This window comes from Cucurbita maxima, unplaced genomic scaffold (genome assembly GCF_002738345.1).
Source record: "Cucurbita maxima cultivar Rimu unplaced genomic scaffold, Cmax_1.0 Cma_Scf00064, whole genome shotgun sequence".
NCBI lineage: Eukaryota > Viridiplantae > Streptophyta > Magnoliopsida > Cucurbitales > Cucurbitaceae > Cucurbita > Cucurbita maxima.
In genome coordinates this window covers 381,887-405,052 of record NW_019272080.1, presented here as the reverse complement: position 1 = coordinate 405,052, position 23,166 = coordinate 381,887, and the positions used below count along the sequence as shown (strand labels likewise).

Here is a 23,166-nt window from a genome sequence, read left to right as displayed (position 1 = left end):
GAGTGACAAGACCGCTACGCTCAGAAACACTGCAATCCGAGTTCGACAGTCCGCTGATTCTGGTTTTAGTTCCTATGCTTTTTCCTGAAACTCCAAGGGTTTGAGCTTTTGGAACTGGAAATGAGAAGATGGATCAACCACAGCGATCGTCATCAGTAACGGCGGTCTCCACTTCCCGCGCTTACCAGTTTCACCCAGCTCGAGCTGCCATTGCCAATCTCTTCGACCTCTACTTGGGAGTAATATCTCAATTGCCCTTCTCCCCTCTTCTTTTTAACTTTCTCCCCTCTTATTTTAAGTTTCTATCTTCGTTTAACAACGTAACAGCATATCCACTATGTTTATTTGTTTGAATTCTGTTTTTTGGGCAGAGGAGTAATCGTCTAAAGCCCGAAGATTCAGCTCGAGAACCTCCGTGAGTGTTTTTCTTTGTTTCCTCGTTCATGTCTTTGTTTTTATATTAGTTTATGTTTGTTCAAGTAGCGTGTATATGTTCTTGTTGGCGTCTTCTCTTGGTTAGTTTGGAATCTCTCTTATTATATGACTCTGGCCCTAGTTCCTTCAACCTGCGCCTGGATGATTTAGAACTCGGCAAATCAAAATTTTCTGTTTGAGCAGGTACTCATTTGTCTTAATAAAATCCCAACTGATGCCATATTCCTCTTTTGATATGGTCTATGGTCTAATTCCCTCTCGGTATAAATTGTCTAATATTTTTACTTTCTATAGTTATACATTCCTCATTGCAAATTGGGAAAGTCTTTTGTTAATACAATGGATTATGCAGCCCTTTTGTAAATTTCAATCATCAATGAAATTGTCTCGTATCGAAAAAGAAAGAAAAAAAAATTTCAAGGTGCATGCAAGCAGGCTAAGTACTTGTGAGTATCACAATTTGTTTTTTTCTTTTTTACCATAACATGGATTACCCATTTTAGGAGTTCACACTGCTTCCGAATATACTAACTATTTAGGCCGTTTTCAAGACTAACCTTCTCAAACAGGGACTATTAAATGATCTAGCTACATCTAGTTATTACATCACTAGCCAGTTTCCTTTTTTTGTTTCAATTTAATTCAATAAGACTTGGAGATTCTTGTACGACCTTACTTGAATAAAATATTTACTACAGGTTGTACAAACGTGTCCTCCTCTTTTGAAGTAAACTATGGACAATACAACAATGTCCAGTTCTGTTCTTCAATGGCCAAGTCTACAAAAATATGGTTCAATGCGTTTTTTGATGATGAAAAATGCTTTGCATACTCTATTCATTTTGCATGATTTAATCCCTAATCCATTGACTAGAAACTTAATTATGGCTTTACCTTTCTGTTTTTTGCTCAATGGAAAAATGCTCTACTTCTTAAAAGAAAAAAAAAAAAAAAGCGTTATTGGCATTGAAGTATGATCGCATGCTGGGTTGCAGGTTTCTCATCTTCGCTTTCTTCAACTTGTTTTATTTATTTTATTGTGTTTTACTCTTAATTGATGTTGTGCCTTCTCACACGAGTTTCTTGAGTTGTGATAAGTGATCTTATTTTCATTTTCCCAATAGGTAGATTTTCCAATCTGGTTTTTTATAACGTTCACCAAAGTCCTTGAAAGTTCATTTCTCAATATTTGTCTTGCCATTATTGTTCTATTAAATTGTTTATTGAGATTGAGTGCCATATGCTTTTATGAGAGGATCATTAGATTGGTACAAAGTGTTCCAATAAGTCGTGTGATTGCACAAACTGAATCTTTGAGGATATGATGGTGACAGCTCCTATACTTCATGGATAATTTTTTAAATTTTTCCTAAATCACATGACTGATTGAAGCCACATAACTGGGTGCTATTAAGTCCAATATGTAGGTTTAAAGTACAAAGTAATTGCGAGACTCTGGACATTTGACTGATACGTTCATAAATTCGAAGTATATACATAGAAAAAAATGCTAAATCAAGTAGAAAAGAGGAAAAGAAATGTTGTTTTAACGACTTTGCTGGATTAATTCTTTATGTTGAACTTTTCTAAACTTAATTTCCATTACACGTCCTCAGGAACAAGGCCCAAAAGCGTGTACTAGCTATTAACAGAGAGCTTCCTCCTCGGAACGAGCAGTTCCTTTTAGATTTTGAGCAAATTCAGAATCAATTTGCAGTGAGTTGCGAGACCTAATTCAGAATTTCATATTATGATGCGTTTTACAATTTTATTTTCTCCTATTTCACCCAACAATATTTTAATAGTGTTTAACAAATGGGGCAATCTTTCAGGACTATGATCAGTTGCATGCTGTGACTGAATCAGTTCTCATCTCCCTAGTTGTACAGTGCAGTGGTCATGTACCAAGGGCAGAATTTCTTCTCTTTGCTTTACGGAGTTTATGCAGTATAGGTTACATTAATTGGGACACTTTTTTGCCATCCCTTCTTTCTTCAATCTCATCTGCAGAAGTTTCCCTGGGCCAGGGAAGTCAAGCTGCGCCTACTACTGTCTCAACTACTAATTTATCGCAGTCTGGGGTGCTTCCATCCTCAAACCCAGTCCCTAACAGTTCTACTTTTCAGTCTTCCAATCCTGCCTCTCCGTTACCATCGATTCATGGAATCAGTTCGCCTGCTCAATCAAGCATCGATCCAACTTCTTGCACAGCATTATCACCAATCAAATCCTCTGATCTTTCGGGGACTGGATTACCATCTGCAGTTAGGGTCAATTCATTTTTGAGAAATAATGCAATAAGCAGTCTACGTCAGCTTTGTTGCAAGATTATCTTAAGTGGTCTTAAATTTGATTTGAAACCAGTGACGCGTGCTGATATTTTTTCCCACATGCTTAATTGGATGGTTAATTGGGACCAACGGCAACAAGGGATTGAGGAATCAGAGAATATGAAATCCTGGAGGCCTGACAAGGCTCTCATTGAATGGCTACATAGCTGTTTGGATGTGGTGTGGCTTTTGGTTGAGGAGAATAAATGTCGTGTGCCTTTCTATGAATTACTACGCAGTGGCTTGCAATTTATAGATAACATTCCTGATGATGAAGCCTTATTTACACTCATCTTGGAGATCCATAGGAGGCGAGATATGATGGCAATGCACATGCAGATGTTGGATCAACACCTTCACTGCCCTACATTTGGGACTCAGCGGATTTTTTCTCAAACAATGCAGAACATATCTGGGGAAGCAGTAGCAAGCTCGCGCCATTCACCAATCACATATCCAAGTGTACTTGGTGAACCTCTGCATGGAGAGGTGAAGAACTTAATCTAGAGCTTAAAGAGGGTTTCTATTCAACGTCAGTAAAAAAGAGAAAAACAAAAAATGTATCTTATCTAGCTATTTGAGACTTAGAAATAGAAGAAAATGAGAGGAAAACATGCAATCATATCTCTCCAGTCCAACTGTCAATTTGTACCCCTGTAGGTGAGGTTAAATTTAGAAACAATTTAGGTGTATGGTATAAGTTGCGAAGATATTGTAATTATCTATATGCAGTAAAGTCTGCTACTATTTAGCTTCATTATGGAAAAGTGGAACCAATGAGGGGCATTATGAAGTCTCTTTTTAACAATCACCGAAAATCTGTGTGGAAAACATTCATTAATGGTGATTGCAGATCTTTTATGATCTGTTATATACTGTATAATACTTTCTTGTTCCTGTATTCTTGTGTACCTTTATATATTTCCATGTCAGTACCCTTCTAATTCTATCAATTTGTTTGAGTTTTTACTTTGCATGTTATGTTATTTCATTTATAGAAATACACTTGAATTCTATACTAAGTTTTCTCCTCTTGAATATACTGTATGCCTTCGTCTCTAAATACTTGTTGCAATTTTCATACAGTTACTGGTACAATGCCCTTTCTAATTTGTTCATTTGATTGCCATTCTGTAAATGCTGTTAAACTGGTCTTGTTTATTTGGTTCAGGATATTGCATCGGCTATTCAGAGAGGAACTCGAGACTGGGAAAGAGCTATGCGTTGTATAAGGCATGCTCTTCGAACAACTCCATCACCTGAATGGTGGAAGCGTGTGCTTCTTGTAGCTCCTGGCTATAGGTCTCCTGCACAAGGACTTAGTCCGGGTGCCGTTTTTACATCTGAGATGATATGTGAGGCGACAATTGATAGAATATTTGAGCTATTGAAGCTGACAAATTCAGGCAACTGCAATTTCTTTGTGTTTCATCTTTTTATTCTGCCACTTAGTCATGATATTCTTTATGAAAGTTGGTTTCTTATAAAGAAAAAGAAGGGAGTTAATGAGCACTAGTTTAAGTTACTAGCTTAGCACCATTGAAGCTTCTGAGACTTAGTGTGGTGCAACCTCAACTATCTTCTTTAAATGAATACTTCAACTGTCTTTTTCAGATGAATATTTTTTATTGATTTTTTTTTGAAAGAGTACAACTAATATCTATGTACTTCGAAGCTTAAAAAATTTCACTCCTATTTGAATTAATTATAGGACTAATAATTGCAGAAGCAACTGGAAAACATATGCATAAAAGATACATGACTCTTGATAAAGTCGAAAGTGTCTTCCCTGTTCATGCATTTCCATTGTAACTATTGAGTTTTTATTAACATGTTGATAACCAACCTCCTGTAACTATTGTTTGCAGAGATACATTGCTGGCAAGAGTGGCTCGTCTTCTCAGATATATTCTATTTTCTTATGAAAAGCGGATGTATTGATTTTGCGGACTTTGTGGCTAAGCTATTCTCTCGTGTAACAGAGGGAGGTCACCATGTCTTAAGGACAAACCATGTCACTTGGCTTTTTGCACAGATCATTCGTGTTGAGCTTGTGATGAGTGCTTTGAATTCAGATGCAAGGAAGGTTGATTTTGAATGATGGATTCATTGCCCTTGATATACTCATGTACTCTTGCATTTTCTCCTAATTGCTTCTATCTAACATGCACTAACTGAAGTGTGAACGTAATTGTTCTCTAATTATTTTGAGAAGCTTTACTTAGTATAACTAGATGTTGCAGCTGAAAATTTTGGCTTTACAAAATTATCTTATTGTTTGTTAATCCACAAGCATTGTTAATCTGCATTAACCATATTGTGGAATCAAAGTTTATTTCCTCAAAATTGGAAAAGTTATCATTTTAAATGTGTTGCATGAAAATATTAACTATGTTTGGAAATTTGATTAATCAATATGTAATACGTTCTGGAGGATTTTTTTCGTTGATGCACTAATGTTTCAAATATGTTTCCAGGTGGAGACGACAAGAAAAATATTATCATTTCATAGAGAAGATAAAAGTGCTGATCCAAATAATCCTCAAAGCATCTTGCTTGATTTTATCAGTAGTTGTCAGAACTTGCGTATTTGGTCATTGAACACAACAACAAGAGAATATTTGAATAATGAGCAGCTACAGAAAGGAAAACAAATTGATGAATGGTGGAGGCAAGCAAGTAAAGGTACATGGTGCATAATACATGTAAAGTTGTTGAGTCATGCTACATATCGTGGTGTTTTTTTTTTTTGTTCTGTTCTATTTTTTTTTTAGTCACACATCATAGCACTAAATTACTCTTTTAAGAAGAAAAATTGGAGCAGCTCTTATATATTTTCCACCTAGTTAGAGAGGTCTACTGATGCTGTATACATTACATATCATAAGAAAAACATTAGTTCGCACCAACATTTCCAACTTTTTAGAGATCTTGCTTTTCCATATTGGGGTATTTTCTCCTTGATTTTGTATATTATATTCTTATTATGAAGGCTTGTTTATGTAACAAAAGATTTGTATTTTCTTGCACGTTTTTGATATTTTCTCAGGTGATCGTATGATGGATTATATGAACATGGATGACAGATCAATTGGGATGTTTTGGGTTGTCTCATACACCATGGCGCAACCAGCATGTGAAACTGTGATGAATTGGTTATCATCTGCTGGGGTTCCAGAACTATCATCAGCACAAAATTTACAGACCAATGAGAGGATAATGATAATGCGAGAAGTGAGCCCATTGCCGATGTCTTTGTTATCAGGTTTTTCAATGAACTTGTGCTCAAAGCTGACCTATCAAATGGAAGAATCTTTATTTTCTGGACAGGTATATATCCTTTTCTTAATCAAAATTTATACTATAGTTTACGTGGTCTATTGCACTGAAAGATACTTATGATCACAACTTTCTAGGTACAACTGTAACCATTATGCAATAAAATCTTCCTTGCATGGCATTAGGCAAAATGGCATGTTCGACACATGCCTGAAGCGTATTCGAGCATGTATTTGACATATGTCCTTTGGAGAGAGATAAGGAATCTCAATTTTTAAGGAGGATTTGAATAATTCAAATTCATATATTATAAAGAAAGATTCCCTTTTAAAATCAAATTTTATCCTTTGGGATGTTGAGATTCAGGCATTGTAAGGGATTATTCATAATTCAAATTTGAAAGGATTGGAAGATTTGGATTATGATTCTGGAGTCGGCATGAGCAGACTATCCCAGAAGATTCAATCTTAAAAGATTCAATCCCAGAAGATTCATAAAATCTTCATCCTCCTGAAGGCGGCCGAACAATTGGTAAAAGTCTTCCACCTCCTGAAGGCGGCAAACAATTGATAAAATCTTTCTACCTACTGAAGGAGGCCGAACAATACAATCTAATAACCAGCCCTCATGAGACTGACGTTTTAGAATCCTTGATGTTTCAACCATCCTTGTCTTACTTTAAAAATGATGAAAACATAGGGCAATGCAACACCCCCATCTAGCTTTAAAAATTAGAACTAATTTTAAGATTTATTGTAAGTTCATGGACTAAATTCAACATTTGAAAGTAAAGAGTCTAAAATGGAATTAGAGTCAAAATATAGACTCAAATAATACTTTTCTATGTTTGTGTGTGTGTATATATAAATATATATATATATATATATATATATATTGTTGGATTTAGATTCGGCCCAAGAGGAAAAGGAAGAGAAAGGAAAGAGGAAGAAAAAGAAAAAGAAAAAGAAAATTGAGAAGTATTTAAGTAACTTCAAATTTAAAATATATATACAAATAATTATAGAAAGAAAGGTAACCAGTGGCGCTTACCAGTTGAACAGTGTTTACCATTCAACCCCGTAGGTTTGGGTTATACTGCTTAAAACCATGCCCCAAGCAATGGGTGGGCTTACCAAGCCAACCCAAGTATCTACTTACAGCTGCCCGGAAGAAAAACGTCGCCGGTCAATACCCCAAACAAGCCCAAAAAGTAGTAGTAGAAAATGGGTTCGTGGTCTGTATGGCCTACATAATTCTCTTACTTTTAGGTTAAATATTTTAGTGATTTATTTCGATCCGTTGATATAGTATTCTCATCTGGGTACATACAATTTATTGTAAGAAGCTCATGATGGTGTACATATTAAGCGCTGCTGCTTGAGTTTTTATGCATCCTTGTCTCTAACGGGGTGAAGTAATGTAATTAGGGGTTCATTATCTTGATGAATATTCAAACTTATCTCTAACGTGTACTCCTATTATTTTTCTGTGTAGGCTGTTCCCAGTATTGCATTGGCTGAAACCTATACTAGATTGCTTCTCCTCGCACCACACTCATTGTTTCGTTCACATTTTAATGTAATTTTCTCTATCTATGAAAACCTTGTTACTTTATTCTTTATCTTTCACTTTGAGAATCAGTTAATTCTGTGTTTTTTTAATGTGAAACAACTCTTCTCATTGATAGATTTTAAGAGTTCCTGGGATAGAAATTCCCTTGTATCCCAAAGGGCGTGAAAAATAAAAATTGCAGGAAAGACAGCTATTTAGAGAAACCATGAATAAGAACTTTTCATAGACCTCACAAAACAAACCCCTATTAAAACCGAGTCTATTATGTACTTTTGCTAAGACACCCCTCTTAATTGTGTTTTTTATATAAAAAAAACCCATCAATTATGAAACTTACCAGATGGGAGAGAAAACTCTCAAGGATTATTTTAGGTTGGGTCAAACTGAAAGTGAAAAACCCAGCAGGTCTGAATGATTCGAATAAAGAGAGAACATTCCATCACATTTGCCTTGAAAATGAACAATAATAGAAAAGGTGATCATCACGGAGTCAAATGGAATTTGTGAAATTCTGATTGGCAGATTTGTTGTTGAAAATTAGTTTTGGCTTATGTGATCCATATAGTGGACTTGAAATTGAGAAGAAATATTGCATATCAACCGTTTGTTTTATTGTCAAAAACTAAGATATGCATATTACATTTACATCAATTTTCTCCTTTAAGAAATGCTTGTCAGCTCCAGTATGTTTTGTCCTATCATGCTGGACTAGATTATGAGTTTTTGCGGTGACAACCTTGTTATTACAATAAATTCTTATAGGTGCTTTTTGAGACAATTTTAGCTGTTCAAGGATCTTATTATTCCATATACTTCACCAATTTCATGGGCTAAGACTCTAAATTCTGCTTCACCACTGCACTTAGCTACTACTTTTACTACACCATGTAACTAAATTTCCTCCAACAAAAAAATAATAGCTATAAGTAGATCTTCTATCAATGGTACTCCCCCCAATCTACATCAGTGTACACTTCAACTTGATAGTGGTCTTGTTTTTTAAATAATATACCCTTACCTACAATTCCTTTCAAATATCTCAGGATTTACATAGCTTCAAATTGAGTGTGTCCAGGTGAGTGCATAAATTGACTCACCATACTGCAAATGCTATATCTGAACGTCTGTGAGATAAATAGATTAGTCTACCTACAAGTCTTTGGTATCTGTCTTTGTCCTTCACTTCTTCAAACTTTGGAGGCATCGATACTACTTTTTCGGAATTGTTCGAACCAAGTTTGTGGAGATTGTTTGAGACCATAGAATGATTTCTTTAATCTGCAAATTAGCTATTTCTAAGTACCATTTCAAATCTCCATGGTGCTCCTGAACACCTCTTCTTCTAAATCACTGTAGAGAAAAACATACTTAACATCTAGTAGATGGAGACCAATCTAAATTAGCTGAAAGAGACAAGAAACTTGATGGAGTTATTTTTTGCAACGGGAGAGAAAGTCTCATGATAATCAATTCCTTAGGTTTGAGTAAAGTCTTGAGCTACTAATCTGATCTTGTGTCTTTCAACACTACTGTCAATACTACACTTATCCTGTATGCACCCATTGGCATCCCATGGGTCTTCCTCCATGACCGCCAATTTTCAAATTGGGTCATCTAGGATTTCTTGTATATTCCTTTGAACAAGTAAAGTGTCTATCCTAAATGTGAATGCTTTATGACTATTTGAAATTTTTTTATATGAAATGTAATTTGCAATGATGAGATATTTAGTACAAGTTTTAGTACCTTTCCTAGTAGCAATAGGTGATAGGTTGTGGGGCCAGATGTTTACTTATGAGTTAAATTTACTCCAGAGTTAAAGGAACTTATGAGTTAAATTTACTAAAGAGTTAAAAGGAAACTTAATGGTTAAGTAATTTGAGTTAGTGTAACAAAACTCTATTTTCTTATCTAGCTTCTAGGATGGATTCTTATATATTCTCCTATGTAGTTACTAAATAGATTATCTGTAACTACTTGAAGTCATTAATAGATAAACTCCTAGCCGTTGTGGAGCATCCTATGTTACCGCGTATATTTATCCTTGCGTTTTTTCTCTTTTGTTTTTCACGTTCTACATCTAGATTGAGTGTATGAGTTGTGCGATCCTAATAACTGGAATCAAAGCTAGGAGAGATTCACAACAATCTATGAAGATGGAAAGTTCAAAGATTGGGATTGAGAGGATTGATGGATCCGATATTAGTTTTTGGAAGATGCAGATTGAAGATTATTCGTATTAGAAAACTTTTCACGAACCCTTGTTCGGGATGAAATCGGATCCCATGACCACGAAGTAGTGGAAGCTCAAGGATCGGTAGGCTCTAGGGTTGATTCATTTGACTTTGTCTAGAAACATGGTGTTCAACATTGTTAAGGATAAGACAACATCAGATCTATTGAAGGCATTGTCGAATATGTATGAAAAATTGTCGAACAAAAATGTCAAAGAAATGAACTCGAAGGTTGATTGAAGACTTCACAAGTGCATCATGAGTGCTAGATTGGGCAGGGTCGTTGTGAATCAGAATCAAAATAGCTTTAGGGGTTGAAGCGAGACTTCTTGAGTTGGGATAACTCTTACCCATCAATGAAGCAATAACCATGCTCATTTGCGTAAGAGCTTGGGGTTCCAAATTTGGGCAATAGATAATTGGAAGGTGTACCAAGTAGGGTGTGTTCTGAAGAGCCATTTGCATAAGAGGAATAATGCCAATGATTACAAGCAAAGAAGCGGGGTCAAGTGAGACTTGCGCTAGCCAAGTGCCAGATTAAGCACAATGCAAGCCCATATGGGTGGATGATGCTGTTGCAGTTGAGGCAATTGAGAATATGTCGATTTGAGATGCTATGAATAATCCAACTTGTTTGAATTGTGGTGGGTCAACAATTATAAGAGAAATCTCGGTGTAGGAGCAGTAGCTGAGGATTGATAATGGTTGAAGGACGAGTTGGACCGAATTTGTACATTTGCTGGGATGTTTCTTTGGCAGGCCAATTTTGTCGCTAGCGAACTTCATTTAACCTTCATTACCAAGCACGAGTTTGGAACTAAGACTTGGGAGTAATGGATTTGGTAGTTTAACCATGGCAACGTCAATGCCTATTGGACCAAATTTTGGAAGTGTGTTGTCGGCTAATATGGTTGTCGTTCAGCCACCTGCGAGGCCAACATTGGGGATGGGACTTGATTGTTCAGTTGAGTAATCTATGCTACTGAAGCTTGCTTTGGCAGCCATGGATGAATTGGTCAAAAGGGCATAGATTGATGAGCCACTTTGGATTGGGAGCTTGGAAGGTGGAAGAGAAATACTGAACCAGGAAGAGTACATGAGGACATTCACTCCTTGCATTGGCGTGTAATCGAGCGGTTTTGTCACTAAGGTGTGAAGAGAAATTGGCACGGTGATCATCAATAGCTTGGCTCTTGTCGACATTGATGGTCTCGAATCGATTTCTTGAACCACAACCACCAATGTAATCTCCAGTGGCATGGGAGGAATGAAGAATGGTGCACTTCAACTGATGCACGCAAAGCTTCACAGTTTCTCCATCGATGGCTGATGGTGCTCATTGTGTGGTTGAAGCTCCCAGTGAAGGGCTTTAATATACTTAGTCGAGTTGTGGGCCAACGACAGATGTAGATCTTGGTGTTTGTAATAGTGCTCTTGGTGCTGCTATTGCTCGTGTTCCTACATGGACCCTTCAAAGATGAATGCTTATGAATGGGACCCTCTACGATAATTCCATCTACTTGTCCATCTACTTGTGGGGGCTCGTGTTCCTACATGGACCCTTCAAAGATGAATGCTTATGAATGGGACCCTCTACGACAATTCCATCTACTTGTCCATCTACTTGTGGGGGCATTGCATTATCCATTAGTGCAATGAAGGGAGAGAACATTACTCTGAGCCCATACCTTGTGAGGAAGTGCCTTGAGAGGAGTGAACACAAGAGTATCGAGAGTGATGCCTGTGGAAGTGCTTTGAGAGGAGTGAGCACAAAAGTGGCAAGCGAAGCTCATAGAAGTGCTTCAAGCAGACTGAGCATGAGAGAGCTAAGCAACGCCCATTGAAACGTTCCAAGAAATGTGAGCATGAGAGAGTCGCGACACCCATAGAAGTGCTCCAAGAAGTGAGCATACGTGTATTCCTTGAGTAATCGCCTTGTGCCTAAGGTGGGTGTTTCACTTGAGTTGTCAAGATTAGCATCCACTCGAGAATAGAGCATCAGGCTAGACATCAGCAACATGAAAATTGAAGCTGTAGCACGATTAGAGAAGTACTAGTGCAACATCTGCCACATGAAGGTGGCTAAGTAAATAGTTGATTAAAGTGTAGTGCCAAAAAGTGAAGGGACTATGTTAAGAGCTTATAAACTTCGCTTCATTAAGGGATGTGGCCACAAGGAGGAAATGTTGTAGTTGAGCTGGAAAGCCCCACCCTAAGGGGTACATTAATTTGTGCAACTCTGAGAATGTGTGTGTTGAGGCCAAGAATAGTTATTGTATTCATATTGTCATTAGCACAATGCCTAGATTAAGTGGGAGAGAATATCATAATCCATGATGCCATTGTGCCCATGAAAGTTATCGAGGATGATGACTAATTTTAGTGGGGTAGAGTGTCACAACCATGCTATGAAGATGGTAAGTTGTGACCCCCCACATGCAGATAGACACTGTTGCCTTAATGACCAAGCGAGGGTCGAGACAAGACACGTGCCATACAGTTGGTAAAGAACCTAATCTATCATACAAAGATAAAACACATCATAAGCCAATACTATTTCACTCGCAGATTAGTAGAAGAAGATGATGAGTTTTGAGAAGATAAAGGGTGCATCTAGCAGACATGTTGATAAAATGGGTTGATGTTGGGAAATCGAGGTTGTGCAAAGCCTTGGTTGCTCTTTCGTAGCTTCTACAAATGTTCTAGTGCTGAAGCTATTAATGATTAGGAAAATCTTTTGAGAATGAATTTTAAATTGACTGGATCCGTCACCAAGATTTACTCATGAGTTAAATTTACTTACGAGTTAAGGAACTTAATAGTGAAGTAGTTTGAGTTAGTGTAATACAACTATATTTTTCTATGTAGTTTCTAAGATCATTCTTATATATTCTCCTATATAGTTTCTAAGATGGATTCTTGTGTACTTGGAAGTCATCGGTTTGTTAAAAAGAAAGAAATATTCTTATTCAGGTTTGCATTTAAATCTTTACAAATGTCTATCAAATGAATGAAGTTGCCAATTTATGAGCTGTCTGATTTCTAGTACTTTTTTATTTTTGACATTTTGTGTTACACCTCTTGCTCAGAATTTAAAATCTCACCCCTCTATACTTAAATTACCTTTCTTTCTTCTACTCCCATAAAGTTCAGATCTTACTTTCAGTATGTTTTTACTCACAATTAAATCACTCTTTACTGCAGCATTTAGCACAAAAAAACCCATCCCTTTTGAGCAAACCAGGAGTTACGCTTCTAGTGCTTGAAATTCTGAACTATCGGTTGCTTCCTCTCTACAGGTATAGTTTCTCACCCCCACACCAAAAAAAAAAAAAAAAGAAAAAGAAAAAAAAAAAAGAAAAAAGGTTAGGGTTCTAAATAATAATATACAGGATTTTTGATATCTTATTTGCAACGTGATATATACAACGAGAAAGGGTGATATGTCCGTATATCACATTTTACTCGGAATTACATTGGTAGAGCTTTAGATTTGAGGATATATATATACAAGATTTTTGATATCTTATATGCAACGTGATAATGTTACATTTGTTTTAAAACTCACATTCCTTTTCTCTTTTAGGTACGAAGGCAAAAGCAAGGCTTTGATGTATGATGTTACAAAAATAATTTCTGCACTTAAAGGAAAGCGTGGAGACCATCGAGTATTTAGATTGGCTGAAAACTTGTGCATGAATCTTATTTTTTCATTAAGAGATTTTTTCTTTGTGAAAAGGGAAGGGAAGGTGGGTGAGCAAAGTGATCTCAAAGAAGCATTATAAGTTATATTATGTGTTTCATTCCATTGTTTCGCTGAAATTGAACTCTTTCTGTTTTGGAAGGGTCCAACTGAATTTACAGAGACACTAAATCGATTGGCTGTGGTCACTCTTGCTATCCTCATTAAGACACGAGGAATAGCTGATGCTGATCACTTGCTTTATCTTCAAACAATGCTAGAGCAGACAATGGCCACCAGCCAACATACTTGGTCAGAAAAAACTCTGCGATACTTCCCACCTGTTCTTCGTGAAGCATTGATTGGAAGAATAGATAAAAGAGGTGTAGCAATTCAAGCATGGCAACAGGTTTTTTATCTTAACATATATTAACTATCCTAATTGAGTTCCCCCCCACCCTTAAATTGACATCAAATCCCTGTATATGGGTGATTTTGAAGGAATGACAAGTCTTTTGAAACTCTTAAAATGACCCGTTATGTAGTTGACGTTTAATAGGTCAATTATTTAAGCGTCTTCTACAATCAGAGGATATAGATGCAGCAAAAACTGACGTATCTAGAATGCTTCAAAGGTTTATTAAATGGTTGGGTTGTGTAGTAATATGCTAGTTTATGTAACCCTCTCCTAAGACGAACAATGAATAATAGTGAGTTGATATCTTTTAACCATCATTTACAGGCAGAAACTACTGTGATCAACCAATGCAACCAACTTCTGGCCCCATCAGCTGATCCGACGTATGTGATAACCTACATCAGTCATAGTTTCCCGCAGCATAAACAATATTTATGTGCTGGTGCATGGATACTCATGCAAGGGCACCCTGAAAATATTAACTGTACAACCTTGGTATGAATTTCCTTCCCATTCTTTATATACATCAATATCGTTGTCTATTTAGATTTTAATTTTTTGACAATGCATCCATGTTATGATTTTTTATATCTATCAATTTAGGCACGGGTATTGAGAGAGTTTTCACCGGAAGAAGTAACAGCTAACATTTACACAATGGTAGATGTGCTGCTTCATCACATTCAGATTGAGCCTCAGCATGGACATTCCACACAGGTTTATACTTACTGGCGTAGCTTATATGCACTTTCTATAAATTGGATGGAGGACTACCTCCTAACTCTTCAATATTTATGGTTAGAAACTTCTGAGACACTAATCTCATTGATAGATAGCCTCTGGAACATACACCAATGACCTTAAAAGCTATGAGGTTCACAATTGGTAGCTTTCAGTCATTAGGCGGCCAACCCATGGTCTTTGCACAATAATACTATGAGGTCTAGATGATATTCTTAAGACAATACTTTAGGTTTGGCAGCTTGCGAGGATTGTCAGTGGTTGGCTAATTAAGTAGAAATTTTATTAATCTGAAATATACATTCAGTTTTATTTAACAGATGACGGAAACTGGGAGGAAGTGGAGTACTAGTTATTCTGCCAAAAAATGTGAAAAAAAGAAAGAAAAGAAACAGAGAATGTAATAAAGAATTAAAAACGAAAAAGAAATGAAAAAAGGCTATTTATGTCTTACAAAGGCCTCCTCATTTCCCTTTCAGGATATTTTGCTTAAAGTTTGTGCCAATCTTTCATTTTTCGTATGGACTCAAGAATTACTTCCTCTTGATATTCTTCTCCTAGCTTTCATTGACCGTGATGATGATCCCAATGCTCTACGCATAGTGGTATGTCCTTCAAACTCCTCTTTTTTTCCTTCTACTTTTGACTACAGATAATGCTGTGCTACTATATTTGGGGGATATCGTTCTGTATATTTGTCTGACACATTCAAAGCTCTATATTTAAATTTAAGCCGGTCATTCTTTCAAACAAATCAAGCTCTATTATCTACAAACTACAGATGTGCTATATGGATATGTTTCACCCTAAACTTAACCTGCAATGATATTTAAAATTCATTGCCCAGGTAGGGATTAGAACCAAATTGACGACATCACTTTTATAATTATTGGTCTATATTTGTTGTACATTGGTGACTTCACTGTAAATCTCGAGCTCAAATTTCTGATTGCTCGTCTTTCCTAGTACATTTTGTGCAAAATGACTCATTCAAAATATTGATCATTGTATATCACTATTGGAAGAAACAAGTTCTTTGAGGTTCTTCATTAAATATCATACCTTCATGCATGGCCCACAGATCTGCAATTTGATTAGCTAATAGTCTTCCTACATGTTGGCATTGCAGATTAGTTTACTTGATAGGCAAGAGCTTCAACAACGAGTCAAACTATATTGTATCAACCGAGTTTCACCTGAGCACTGGCTTCACTCTGCAGTGTTCAAAAGAAATGATTTACAGAAGGCTCTTGGGAATCATCTTTCATGGAAGGACAGGTGACAAAACTAGGACTTGCATAGTTGACTTTTTATTTTTAGAGATCGTAATCAATATCTGATCCATAACATAAACTATAATGATATCATAAACAAATTAGTTAGTTTTTTTTCTTTTTTGTTTTTTCGCACTAAAAGAGTACGATAGCCTTTTCCTGTTGATGAATGGATTGAACATTTCAAGGCTGGTTACTTTTTCTCTTTTCTCCTTTTTGTTTTCCCTTACCTTTCATAGTGTTGGTTGTAGGAATTCTTTAGCTTGCTTCATTTTTCTCGGTGAAGGATATAACAGTAGAATTCTAGGTAGAAAAAATTATTATATTACTTCTATATTCTCAATTAAATTCAATGTAGAAGAAAGATCATCAACCAATAATGAAAAAATACTACAAATATAAATAATTAAAGTCTACATAATACACAGCAATATTACAAAAGATATAAAGGAAATCCAACAAAAACTTCTACTTCATTCCCTTCATTGGCTGAATTCAAAATTCATGATTGATGGTTGTAGTTCAGTGAGACTGGAAGTCTTGTATGTGGTCCTTCTCCCTTTCGGTTCTAGAATTCCTGGTTGAATATGGCAGATTGTTGTAAAACTATTGAGGATTCTTTGTCTCAAGATACTTCTCAAGGATGGGCTGGTTATGTTATTCCTTACAAACTTAGGAATCTGAAATTTCTTATTAAAGATGGTTTTCTGATCAGGAAGCTACATGGAAAAGAAAGGAGAAGAGTCTTATTTCAGTATTGAATGGTTTGCAAATTTGAAATGTCTCCTTTGTCTACTTCAAGATATTGGCCTTCGATTTTTTGACAAAGGAGAATTAATGAATATTTACTTGTCAAAAGAACATAACTTGATAAAGATTTAATTTTCTTGCTTTCGGCTACCATGGTGGCTGTTCGAGATTTCTCTGGAGTTGGGATTTGGTTTGATTGATCTTTTTTTATTTCACGGCCGTTCTCATTTGCTCTGTTTTCTATTTCTATCTTTTTTTCACTCCCCTGGGAGTTTGTCTCATTGAACATTTTCTTTTTATCATATCAATGAGAATTTTCTTGTTATAGAAAAAAAAACTAGCTTTCATTGAGAACAATTGAAGAATACGTAAGTGCAAGGGTAAACAATGGAAAAGAAAAAAGTGAAGGGCAATAAAGAAGGGTCTAGAAAAAACCAACGAGTTATTTTGCAAATAACTTCACCATTTTGTGGAAATCAAAATGCTATTGAGAATGTTACTCATGAAGAAGATGCATATCTAGAGGGTTATTTTGCAAATAACTTCACCATTTAACCTACATTTGTACTCTATTCCAATCTTAGAAAACCCTCTCCCTCCTCCACCCTCAATACCTGACCAATTCTCAGCTTTTGTAGAAGCTTGCATGCTCACCCTTGTTGGAACTCAAAATCCGTAAGAAAATATTGTTCTTTTGTGTTGTTAGTCTTCTTAGAAAGGCAAAGGGTCAACTGCCAAATTTATATAGAAACACTCTTCTTAGGTTCTAGGATCGAACTAGTATATCCTTCACAGGTGTGGTGCTGAGGATTTGAATAGTTTTTTGTGGTTAATAGTTATTATTAAATTACTGCGGAACTCAAAATCTTAAGCTCATGGGTTACAATGGACTAATTACATCACTACTTTAACATTTCCTTCACTTGTGGGCTTGAAAATTTGTTCAATACCCAAAGGGTAAGTCAATATTAATTTTGGGGGAATTGACGTTAAAAAAGCATTCAAACATTGTGAGTTATAGTAAATTTAATTATATCACACTAGTATTTGATGGTGTTTTTTGACCAGAGTTTAATTTAGCCTTTGAGCGGAGGTCAAGCATCCATGAGGCATTAGAAGAGGTTGTTTATGGAATCCTTGCAGGAGGGGTCGAGTTCTTTGGCAGGTCGGATGCTTGGAATTTTTTGGTTTAGTTGGCTAGAAAGGAATAGGAGCGTTCCTCAGATGAGATAGTTCATGGGAGGATGGAATGTGACATTTTTCCAACACTTTTCTTTCAACTCTCAATTCTGTTTTTTTAATTGTATTGCAGAGTGTCCTGCTTTGGTCGTGCTCTTTCCTTGTATTTTGTTCTTTCTTCTTCATTATGATGGTTTTCTTGATTTATTCACTTCGTTGACATAGGGTTAATGGTCCACTTTTTGTTGCAATTTTGCTTAGCGTGCGGCTCACTACGTTTATAAAGTCCTTTTGAATTTAGCTTCAGCGCTTCATATGTTTGCTTACATTGTTTTATATCCATCAGAAGAATTCTCCACCTATTCTTCTGGGAGCACTATAAGGATTTTAATTAGAAAAGCTGTCTTGATGTCACAGGTATCCTGTATTTTTTGACGATATTGCAGCTCGATTACTTCCAGTAATTCCATTGATAGTTTATAGGCTCATTGAAAATGATGCTGTAGATCAAGCTGACAGAGTATTGGCCATGTACTCTCCTTTTTTGGCCTACCACCCTCTTAGATTTACATTTGTTCGTGATATACTCGCATACTTCTATGGTCATCTACCTAACAAGCTCATTGTTCGAATTTTGAATGTACTTGATATCAGCAAGGTAACTTTCTGTCTTTTTCTCTCACTTGTGATGTACATATATTAATATATTTTTGTTGATAAGTTATTCCTGTTACTTACAGAAACCAAATTTGTTTCAGATTCCATTTTCTGAGTCGTTCCCACATTACATTAGTTCCCCTGGTCCTGTCATGTGCCCGCCAATGGATTACTTTGCTACCCTCTTGTTGGGGATAGTCAATAATGTTATACCTTCCTTACAGACATCAAAACCTGGAGCGGCAAGTGATACGTCAAGTAATTCAATGCGTCCATCGCATAACAAAGCCCCTGGGACAACGCCACCGGGGGCAACAAGTGCTTCCGACAGCCAAAAAGCATTTTATCAAATTCAGGACCCTGGCACATATACTCAGCTTGTTCTTGAAACAGCAGTCATAGAATTACTTTCTCTCCCTGTCTCAGCTGGTCAGATTGTGTCATCGCTGGTTCAAATTGTTGTCAACATACAACCTACTCTAATTCAATCGAGCAACAATTTTCATGGAGCTCCGAGCAGTATGGGTCAAGGATCAGCATTACCGACATCTCCTTCTGGAGGAAGCACAGACTCCTTAAATGCTGGAAGATCAAATACCTCAGCATCTGGAATAAATACTCCTAATTTTGTTTCACGAAGTGGGTATACATGCCAACAACTTTCTAGCCTTATGATCCAGGCATGTGGTCTTCTACTAGCGCAGCTTCCTCAAGAATTTCATGTACAGTTGTATCTAGAGGCATCACGCATTATAAAAGAAACTTGGTGGCTGTCTGATGCAACAAGATCCTTAGGCGAGCTAAACTCCGCTGTTGGTTACTCGTTGATGGATCCAACATGGGCAGCACAAGACAATACCTCAACGGCTATTGGTATGCTATATGTTATTTACTAATTAACCTTATTCCATTTGACAACATAAACCTTCCTTTCTGCTCACAATTTGATGCCATGTTTTAGGTAACACGGTTGCACTGCTTCACTCTTTATTTAGTAGCCTCCCACAGGAATGGCTAGAAGGGGCACATGCGATTATCAAACATCTCAGACCCGTCACATCAGTAGCGATGCTGAGAATAGTTTTCCGTATTATGAGTCCACTGCTCCCCAAACTTGCCAATGCTCATAGCCTTTTCTGTAAGGTATGTTGAGGAACATTAGTTATCAAAAATGAAATTTACGTTTCAGTTTAGCATAAAGTTATTTCCAAGATACTTTATTGAATTTTCTTTATACACGCTGAAAAGAATAGATTCTAAATGATTTTAAGCCTTCAAAGTCTTTATTAGATGAAATTTAAGAGACTTAAGTCTCAAATATAAGCTATTTATAGGCTGCCATAATCTGTCAAGTACTGTAACTAACCCATTTACCAATCAAAACCAACCTAACTAGCCATCTATAATAAGTTACAACTAAAGAACGACCTCTCCGATTGGTTCAGATTGAAGAAAATACAAATAACTTGTTCCTAAACGGCTAGTAGTGCAAGAATAGAATAAGAATAATAAGCCCCTATATCATATTTCTCCCGCCCCAGAAATAACTCGACCTCGAGTCTATGTGGCCAAAAAAAAGTCAATCGGAGGTTGGTATTCAAGTATATCAGTCACCTTGAAGGTAGCACTAATCGGAAGGGATGTTGGGAGATCCATTCGACATGGCATTATTCTCCCATCTTTTCAAGGATCTTAAATAGGCCCATCTTCTTGTTGGTGAGTTGGTCGTGAGTGCCCAATTGTAGGCGAGATTTTTGCAATATAATCATTACCAATTTACCTACTTAGAAGCTTTGTAAGTGCTGGTGTGTATCAACTTAGGTTTGCCTTCATTGGCCTTCTCCTAGTGATCCTTTGACTTCTTGATGATGTTGTTGGAAACAATTCGCCATCTCCTCGGCTTCAAGCTTGTTCAACATTAGAAGGTAGAGTTGTTAGATCTGAAGTTAGTCTAGAAAGTTTAGTGTAAACTATGATAAAAGGAGACTTTCCTGTGGACTGGGTTTTCATATGGTTGTACGCAGATTCCACTTGTGTAGGGAATAAGTCCCACTGTTTAGGACGATATCCACTTCAACACTGAATGAGGTTGCCTAAAGTTTAGTTTGTCATCTATGTTCGCCCATCAGTTTGAGGATGGGCTAGTTGTACTAAAGTGTAGGCTTGTTCCAAATCTTTCCCAATGTTTAAGCCATGAGATGTCTTTTGACATGCAAGGAAATGAGGCATTCTGCTGAAGTAGTCAACTTCAACAAAGATTGAATCACAGCCCCTTAGTGTTTTGGTGAGTCCAAGGATGTAATCCATGGACAGATTTTCCCAAATAGAGTTGGGAATCGGGAGTGGCGTGTAATATCCCATGTTTCGGGAATGTCCTTTAGATGTATGACAAATGTAACGCTGTTTGATTCAATTCTTGACCATCTTTTCATAATTGAGCCCAAAAAAAAAAAAAAAACTGATGAAAGTAATTCACAAGCCTTATCACGTCCAAACGTCCAAAATGGTCTGGAAGACATTACTAGGAGGATCTTGAATTAAAGTCTCCCAAAGTGAAGTGCGAGTATGCATAGTTGATTTCCTCTAAATAAGAAACCATCCAGCTCAAAATCCTTTGTCTGGTTGTGTGGGACCTATTGTCATCTTCCAATTCTCCTCCGCCCGTGCCTTGATCATCCTCGTTTTTCTCTCGAAACACAAGTTTTTCATTGTGTACATTCCATTGGCAAGGTCTCCTTGTTCGCCATATCTAAAACATTTACCAAGAGTGGGTCTGCTATCAGGATTATTGTTTTTCTTGAAAATATTACTTTTCTTCCTTTATTTTCAATTGGATTTTTGGAAAAGCTAGTGATGTCAGGAAAAAAAAAAAGAAATGTGAGCTTCCTTCTCATCCATCTTTCAAACTATGCTTCTTTCGCTCAGTAAAGCTATTCGCTCTAACACCCACACTGGATGGACCAAACTGTCTCACGACGTAGAGTGAAATCAGTCCAATGCAGGGTTATGAGAAGCCATCGGTTTGACCCCAAAGGCCGAAAAATTGACGTAGACCTATTTGAGAACAAACATACATCCAGAAAGTCATATGCTTTAAAAGAATCTTGTACAGTTTGGGAAGGGGTTTTGATTAATAAAAAAGAAGAATCTACAACAATCGATATGCCCTTAGGCACAACCATACATAGAAATCACACTTGGGAAGGAGGGACAATTAGCTAGATCAATAGGTACGGTAGTGAAACTGATTGCAAAAGAGGGGAAATCGGCTGTTAGCTCTTCTGTTTCTGTTCTCTTTCCTTTTAGCCTAGGCTGTTTCTGTTAATTAGTTCTAATTGGTTTGATAGTTGTTAAATTCTTAGCTAGTTAGAATGTTGTTTAAGGTTGTTAGCTGCTTTTGTCCACTAGTATAAATACATGGTCGATTGTTCTTCAGACTCTCTCCTCACTTTTAAGCGTATTGGTGGATGTATTTGGGAAGAACACACAAACATCAATACCAGTGGAAGCCGCAGAAATATCAGACCTCATTGACTTTCTGTAAGTGACAACGAAAAGAATTTACTCAAATGTTTTGTTCTATATGCTCGAAGATACTCTTATACATATGGTGATTTTGCGTCAGGCACCATGTTGTCCATTATGAGGGGCAGGGAGGGCCTGTAGTAGCTAATAGCAAGCCTCGACAAGAAGTTTTGGGCATTATAGGAAGAGCTTTGGAAAATCTGCGTCCAGATGTGCAACACTTCCTTTCCCACTTGAAGCCTGACACTAGTTCTTCTATCTATGCTGCAACGCATCCAAAGCTGGTCCAAAACCCAGCTTGACCATATGGCTAAACTGGAGTTTTCTTTTTTCTTTTTTCTCAATAATTTAAGTGTTGGTTTGGTTGATTATAATGTATTCATTAGTTGGTCTGTATCTGATATGGTTAGTGCAAGTGGCCTTCTGCCAAAGCTTGTTAGTAGTTGTAAATTAAGAGGTTATTTTACCGACCGAGTTTAGGGTATAAATAGATTGAGATATGAATTACTACTGGAATTAGTGGAAATAACACACATTTATGGAAGTTTTCATGGCATTAGAGCCTTGATTACAAATCGCAATGATCTTGTAAGTACATCACTTTTTGGTTTGATTGATGAACTAATCATCCTTTTCATAAAGTTTTACCTTCTGCAGAAGAAGCTAACAGAAGTTGTCAAGTCTATTCAAAACTGGGCTGATGGATTGTGCAAGGCCAGTTACTTCTGATTTACTCAACTCCCTCAGAACCTACTCTCACATATGTTGTTGGAGTAATGAAGAATATTTTTAGGCTCAAGGCAATTACTAAAACCACTCTCAGATGTATCATTAACAGTGAGGTTTGGTTCCATGGAATTTGGAATCTCAAGGCAGGCAGATTTTGACTCACCATTGATTTTATGTAGCTTGCTTTTATCGTTTACAATACATGGATTTACTGGCAAGGAAAGCATGCAATTCTTTTAATTAAAAGTTTTGTAACCGTTTCATGTTTATGATGAAATTGCAAAGAGTATATATGTTTTCCCTCAATGTTCTATTTCTTGATTATGATGAACCATATCGACAACATTTCATTGATGGTAAA

General features: G+C 36.7%; 1 protein-coding gene across 2 annotated transcripts; it reads left to right on the top strand.

Moving 5' to 3' along the window:
• The first annotated feature begins 23 nt into the window (after positions 1 to 23).
• On the top strand, positions 24 to 23,023 carry LOC111472080 (mediator of RNA polymerase II transcription subunit 23). Of its 2 annotated transcripts, XR_002715330.1 has the most exons (22): positions 24 to 239; positions 372 to 415; positions 2,052 to 2,151; positions 2,268 to 3,254; positions 3,937 to 4,171; positions 4,634 to 4,851; positions 5,243 to 5,450; positions 5,815 to 6,095; positions 7,539 to 7,622; positions 13,055 to 13,149; positions 13,437 to 13,599; positions 13,696 to 13,941; positions 14,275 to 14,445; positions 14,554 to 14,667; positions 15,171 to 15,296; positions 15,821 to 15,969; positions 18,312 to 18,552; positions 18,653 to 19,424; positions 19,513 to 19,694; positions 21,988 to 22,091; positions 22,177 to 22,664; positions 22,734 to 23,023. XR_002715330.1 is itself a non-coding variant. In XM_023117778.1 (21 exons), the coding sequence occupies exons 1-21, from the start codon at positions 129 to 131 to the stop codon at positions 22,376 to 22,378; spliced, it is 4,833 nt and encodes a 1,610-aa protein (XP_022973546.1). In that variant the 5' UTR covers positions 24 to 128; the 3' UTR covers positions 22,379 to 23,023. The 2 variants fall into 2 exon arrangements, 1 of the variants encoding a protein (XP_022973546.1); XM_023117778.1 differs by having other exon boundaries at positions 22,177 to 23,023.
• The last annotated feature ends 143 nt before the right edge of the window (positions 23,024 to 23,166 follow it).

Excerpts from the sequence above, each read along its gene's own strand:
- LOC111472080 (XM_023117778.1), top strand. The coding sequence starts at position 129 with ATGGATCAACCACAGCGATCGTCATCAGTAACGGCGGTCTCCACTTCC. Across the intron at positions 4,852-5,242 it reads TGAATTCAGATGCAAGGAAG|GTGGAGACGACAAGAAAAAT; the intron begins GTTGATTTTGAA and ends ATATGTTTCCAG. Across the intron at positions 5,451-5,814 it reads GTGGAGGCAAGCAAGTAAAG|GTGATCGTATGATGGATTAT; the intron begins GTACATGGTGCA and ends ATATTTTCTCAG.